The sequence below is a fragment of the Lonchura striata genome, chromosome Z, assembly GCF_046129695.1.
Source record: "Lonchura striata isolate bLonStr1 chromosome Z, bLonStr1.mat, whole genome shotgun sequence".
In the NCBI taxonomy this organism is placed as follows: Eukaryota; Metazoa; Chordata; class Aves; order Passeriformes; family Estrildidae; genus Lonchura; species Lonchura striata.
The window spans coordinates 36,718,482-36,724,170 of record NC_134642.1 but is presented as its reverse complement, the minus strand read 5'-3'; the positions used below and the strand labels follow the sequence as shown (position 1 = coordinate 36,724,170).

Here is a 5,689-nt window from a genome sequence, read left to right as displayed (position 1 = left end):
GCAGGCATGAGCCAAAAGGGCAAGGGTCACTTCCCATGGCTCTGTGGAGAGGAATTCCAGCATTTCTAACTTGCAGTCTTCATCAACACTTAAAACACAACATAAGGGCTCACAGATAGTCCCCATCTGACTGTCTAGCTTGACCAGGCTCCCCCAGGTTATCTTTACCTTTATGATTTTATACTTTTTCATGTTGGTACATTCCCTCTGAGATCCTAGAACATCAATAATCTCATGTCCACAGCCTTGCTTTCAAAACCTCTACAGATGGCAGACTTTCACAGCAGTCTTGATCCGGGTCCAGCAGGTCTGTTGTGCCAGAGATGGGCTTTGGATATATGTACACAGGTAACAAAACATCCAAAAAAGTGGGGTGAAGCTCAGAGCTGCTCCTACAGACACAGAGGGTGCCAGGCTGGACTGGATGCCTTTTAGGTCTTTCCAAACTACTATAACATGGTGTATATAGAGAAGCTTGGTACCTGACTTGGGATTTTCAATTCTCTAGATTCCATGGCACTTGACACATTGAGCTTCCAGGTTATTTTATGGATTTACCTTTGCTCTTCTCTTTGTATTTCAGTTTTTCCTGCTCAAATATCAGGAACTTGACAATTTGCTTTTTGAAACACTTTCTGACCAGGCATGAAATTCCTTACACACATTATTAAATAACTCTTTAGGGTATTTTTGGTTCTAATTAGTATATTGAGCCTTATTTCTAACTAGTAGTGAATTCAAATGTTCATAAGGAAGCATTCACAGGATAAGCTAATACACTGTTCATTCTGGAATTTATGGATTATGTGGATCAGCAAAAGCAAAATCAGAGATTGTTGCTGCTACCCAGACATAGAGGCAATAGAGAATTTTTCAACCCCTGCCACATCAGGGTTGAAATGATTCAGAAAATGTTAAATATATTGATAGATTTTAAAAGGTATCTCCACTAGAGACCTAAAAGAATAAATATTTTCAAACACAGATAAGAGTGCTCAAAGCACAAAAAAGAGTTATTATCTTTAATATAGTATGTGCCAAGATTTTTCTACCCCATATTTTATTTATTGTAGAAAAGCTAAAATTTTTGGCTTATAACTGTAGACATCTGTGATTTGCATTTTCAGTAAAACTTAGCAGTTAGATGACCTTTTATGTCAGGTCTGAATTCTGAAACAACAGCAAATGTCCAGCTGTGGTGTCTCCAGACCACATGCAGGCAATGAAAAATGAGTGACCCTCTGTGAAAAGTTCGATTTATATGACTCACAAAACATGCACATGAACTGTGTGGAATAAACAGATGCAACTATTCAGAATATTCTAAAGAATAAAACTATCCTTTGACTAGAAATCATTTGCTTGACTAAAAAGCGAAAGCATTGTAAGAAAATAGAATTCCTGACTAAGAGACAGGATGTTACTTGGCAGAGGGAAGTATGAGACATCTCTGAAATACAGCAAGGCAGGGAACAAATGGCTAGACAGCAGTTCAGAAGAAAAGGACCAAGGTGCTGAAGTGGACCACAAGAAAAGTATTTCAGCAACACTATGCTAGTACAAAAAAAAAAAAAAAAAAAAAAAAGAAGGCAAACTATATATCATGAAGTCTAAAAATAAGATAGCCTATAAGGCTGAAAACTTTGCAAACTTTGCAGATCACATCCCCCTGATGAAAAGCAGTCAAGCTTCAAGAAGAGACAGAAGAAGCAACAAAGCTTCAAGAGACGACTACTTGTTTTATGTAAAAGTGCTACAAACTGAAAAAACCTTTACCATGAATGTCCTGGAAAGGACGAACAACAACCTTAAACAAAACTTTCTCATGTTCTACATTAGGTAATGTAGCTTTTGGCATACTATACCACTCTGAATGAGGCCAGTCATATGGAGACCCACAACAGAAACCTGGTCAATTCCTGGGCTCCCCCCCCATCTTTTATGTAACTTTTTTGGGAGTGAACAGTTTGCTTTGTGAGCCTAGCCTCAGCTGACGCAGTTTCTGCGAGGGATTTCCTCAGAGACAGCTGCCTGCGGCGATGTGGCACCGCACCAGACTGGTTACGGCCCGGCCCCGAGCCCGCTGCGGGCACCTCCTCACTTGGCGGCCAGAGCGCCCGGCCCTGCTCCGGAGACACAGGGAGCGGTGACGGCGGCCGGAGGACATCACTTCTGCCCGCTGGGGACCGGGCAGATGGAACCTGTCCATTCTCTGCCCTCTCGGGCTACCCCTGCCCGTTCCCCGTCCCTGCCCGGCTCACCCGGGCCCCTGCAGCCCTGAGGCGCCTCGGGCGAGGGGCGGCCCGCGTTCTCGGCTGCCTTTGGGAGCGCAGCCAAGGGAACGGGCCGCGCTTCCCGGAGCGGGGGAGAAAGTTCCGAGAAGCGGCTCACCCGGCCGCTCGAGGTGGGAGGAGTCGCCGCCCTGCCCGGGAAGGGCCGGCCGAGCCGCTTCCCGGCACGGAGCGCGGGTCCGGCGAGCCGGAGACCCGGCTGGCCCGGCCGAGAGGGAGCTGCCGGCGGCTGCAGGTGAGTAACGCCGGCGTCTCCCCGTCACGGCAGCTCCCGTTCCTTCAGCGAAGCCTCCTCTCCTCTCCTCTCCTCTCCTCTCCTCTCCTCTCCTCTCCTCTCCTCTCCTCTCCTCTCCTCTCCTCTCCTCTCCTCTCCTCTCCTCTCCTCTCCTCTCCTCTCCTCTCCTCTCCTCTCCTCTCCTCTCCTCTCCTCTCCTCTCCTCTCCTCTCCTCTCCTCTCCTCTCCTCTCCTCTCCTCTCCTCTCCTCTCCTCTCCTCTCCTCTCCTCTCCTCTCCTCTCCTCTCCTCTCCTCTCCTCTCCTCTCCTCTCCTCTCCTCTCCTCTCCTCTCCTCTCCTCTCCTCTCCTCTCCTCTCCTCTCCTCTCCTCTCCTCTCCTCTCCTCTCCTCTCCTCTCCTCTCCTCTCCTCTCCTCTCCTCTCCTCTCCTCTCCTCTCCTCTCCTCTCCTCTCCTCTCCTCTCCTCTCCTCTCCTCTCCTCTCCTCTCCTCTCCTCTCCCCTCCTCTCCGTCCGCGGGCATCCGTCCGCCCCGCTGAGGGCAGCTCTGTCTGCCCCGCTGAGGAACAGCCTCCTCTCCACTCTGGCACTTGTTTTAAAGAGCGCTGTGGGGTTTTTACTTTGAATTTTAGCACTTCTGATGCCGTATCCACCCTTTGCCCGTTCTCCTGTGTTTTGCAGGCACCCTTCGGTACGGAGATGCGGGAGGGCTGGAGCAGCACCTCGTACATCTCCGTTTTCTGGGAACCCGCCAGCATCATCGCATACCGGTGAATTCAAGGTGCTTCATGACCGTCTGGTCTCCTCGGCTTTCAGGATGCCACTTCTTAGCTACAGCATAAGAGCTGCTGAATTGACTTGAGCAAAAATTACCTAGGTGATTAGCGGGTAAAATACCTTGTGGGATGAGGATTCTGCCCCTGCCACCGGTGATTCGGGTTTGGTTTCAACATCGCCTGTGGCCGCTGCTTCAAGAAGGAGTTGCCTCTCCTTTTATCTAAATTTTGCATGTATCGACCTAACTCCAGCACAGCAAACCAAATTGATCCTAACAGAGTTACAAGTAGATAATGCTTAATAAATAGCTTCTCTACAATTGCTGATGTTTCTTTTCTGATGGGGTAGGAGTAGTTTTATCAAGCTCATTGATTGCATTATAGTTTTAGATCCCATTTACCCCCTATTTCAACTGCTGGTTTGTTTGGATTCTTCTGTTTGTGAAATTATGAAATACATATTTTTCTATTTTGGCAGAGCTTTTTAGAAAAGCAACAACATCAAATGCATCAAAGAGCTTTCTGTTTATCAAATCATGAGATAAAACTACCCCTCAGTAGTCAAATCATTACATGTGTATCAGACCTTAATTATAGAAATTACTTTCTTTCTTATGCAGCCTTTTAAACTTGTTTCTCAGCCATTAAATTACAAAGGCTTATTAGGAGCTTTCAGTTTCTAATACACAGATATATTTTGTGTATTTTGTGTAATTGAAACCAACTTTAAAATTGCTTGTGAGAAAAAAAAGCAAGAACAAGGACTAAAGGAAAGATTCATCCACTCCAGAATGTGATATCTCAGATATTAATTTTATTTTTAGCATTCAGGATTGTTGACAATCAAATTTTCAATCTTCTATATAGACTGTGATTTTTGTCTTCAGAAAGGAACAATTTAGCTGGAATGTTTTAGTAGACACTACTTTACCAATGCTCCATAGCTTCTTGGTGGCTTGTCAGGTCTCCCTGTTTGAAGAAAACTGCTTTAGCTGGATATTAGCTCTGGACTGTTGATTTTGCAAAGGAGTGGTTCGGAGTTGAAGAAATCAGGAGAGAAGAGGCACTCAGCGTTGTAGAGTTTTTGTACAAATCATTGACTTAGGGACTTCCAGATGCTTTTGACAGTTACATAGTTATCTCTTTATTTAGGATACAAAAAAACACATCAGGAGGATTAGTTAGCCTACCTGTGCTCTGCTTACTTTCTAGAGGTTCCTCTTTGTAGGCTGTGGATAGAGTTTATTAGATTTTAGCACTAAAATGTCACTTATGTTATCAATCTTGTGTTGTGTGGTAGAAACTTGGATTGTGATTCTGATCCTCTGTTAGTTTATGAAGTAGAGGGAATAAAATCCTAGAATGAACAGGGTTATGTATTACCACATAACATTTTGTTGCACTGACAGTCTTCTTCCATGTCTGGTTTAGAAAAACTTGTTCAGTCCATGGTGTTCACGAGCTGGTATCCATATCTAATATCTAAGTACTCTCCATTAAATAAAGAAGTATTCTGCAACTGAAAATGTTTGTTTTCTCAGCCTGTGTACATGCTCAGGTTCATTTATGGATTTGGCTTGTGCCTGGCAGCTATTTTAAATAAGCAAAGCAAAGGGCACTGAGAAAACAAAGTTGTATTATGTATGATTTGAAATATCTTCCTTTAGGAAGATTGTTACAAAACAGATTAACTCTGCAGTCAGCTTTGACTAGATGTTCATAGCAGGGGCCTACTTTCCTGACACACAGGTGTTATAGGTGCTGCAACAGTAGGTGCATGGTGTAGCTCAAACTCCCAGTCAATTGAATTTTGGTGCTTCAGTGACTTTGAAGTGGTGTTTGATGAAATGTTAGTCTTTGGTGTGTTTACTAGGTAAATAATGATAATGTCTTTTTAATTTCATGCATGGCATCACAAAAACATTGGCTTGGACAGGACTTCGGGGATCATGTAAGCCAGCCTTTAGCTCTGAAGGAAAAATAGTCTACCTGGAGATATTTATTTGAAGTATTCACAGACCATCTACTTAAGGAAATTTCAGTTTCTCAAAGGTAATTTACTCCTGTGCTGTCTCCACTTCTAGAGTGACTTCTCCTTAACAGTGTTTAATCTGAACAATTCCTGTTGCTGTTGAATATTATTTCAATTGCTGTCAGTTCTCCAAAATAATTCTATAAGTGCTGACTAATTTCAAGTTAGGCAGGGGAGTCCTAAATCCCTCTGCATCAGTTTTGTCACATCCCAGGTTACATTTTTCCAATAGGACAATTATAATTAGTCTATGAAGGTATGATTAAAAAAAAAAAATCCAAACAAAAAAACCACAACCAACCAAACAAAAAAAACACCCCCAAAAACAACAACAACAACAAAAACAACTAGTGTTTTA

The 5,689-nt window shown here is 43.8% G+C and overlaps 1 protein-coding gene across 1 annotated transcript; it reads left to right on the top strand.

Moving 5' to 3' along the window:
• The first annotated feature begins 267 nt into the window (after window positions 1-267).
• On the top strand, window positions 268-5,347 carry LOC144248320 (uncharacterized). Its single transcript, XM_077790395.1, has 5 exons — window positions 268-348; window positions 1,985-2,203; window positions 2,297-2,526; window positions 3,205-3,400; window positions 5,236-5,347. The coding sequence occupies exons 1-4, from the start codon at window positions 268-270 to the stop codon at window positions 3,383-3,385; spliced, it is 711 nt and encodes a 236-aa protein (XP_077646521.1). The 3' UTR covers window positions 3,386-3,400; window positions 5,236-5,347.
• Window positions 5,348-5,689: the final 342 nt, after the last annotated feature.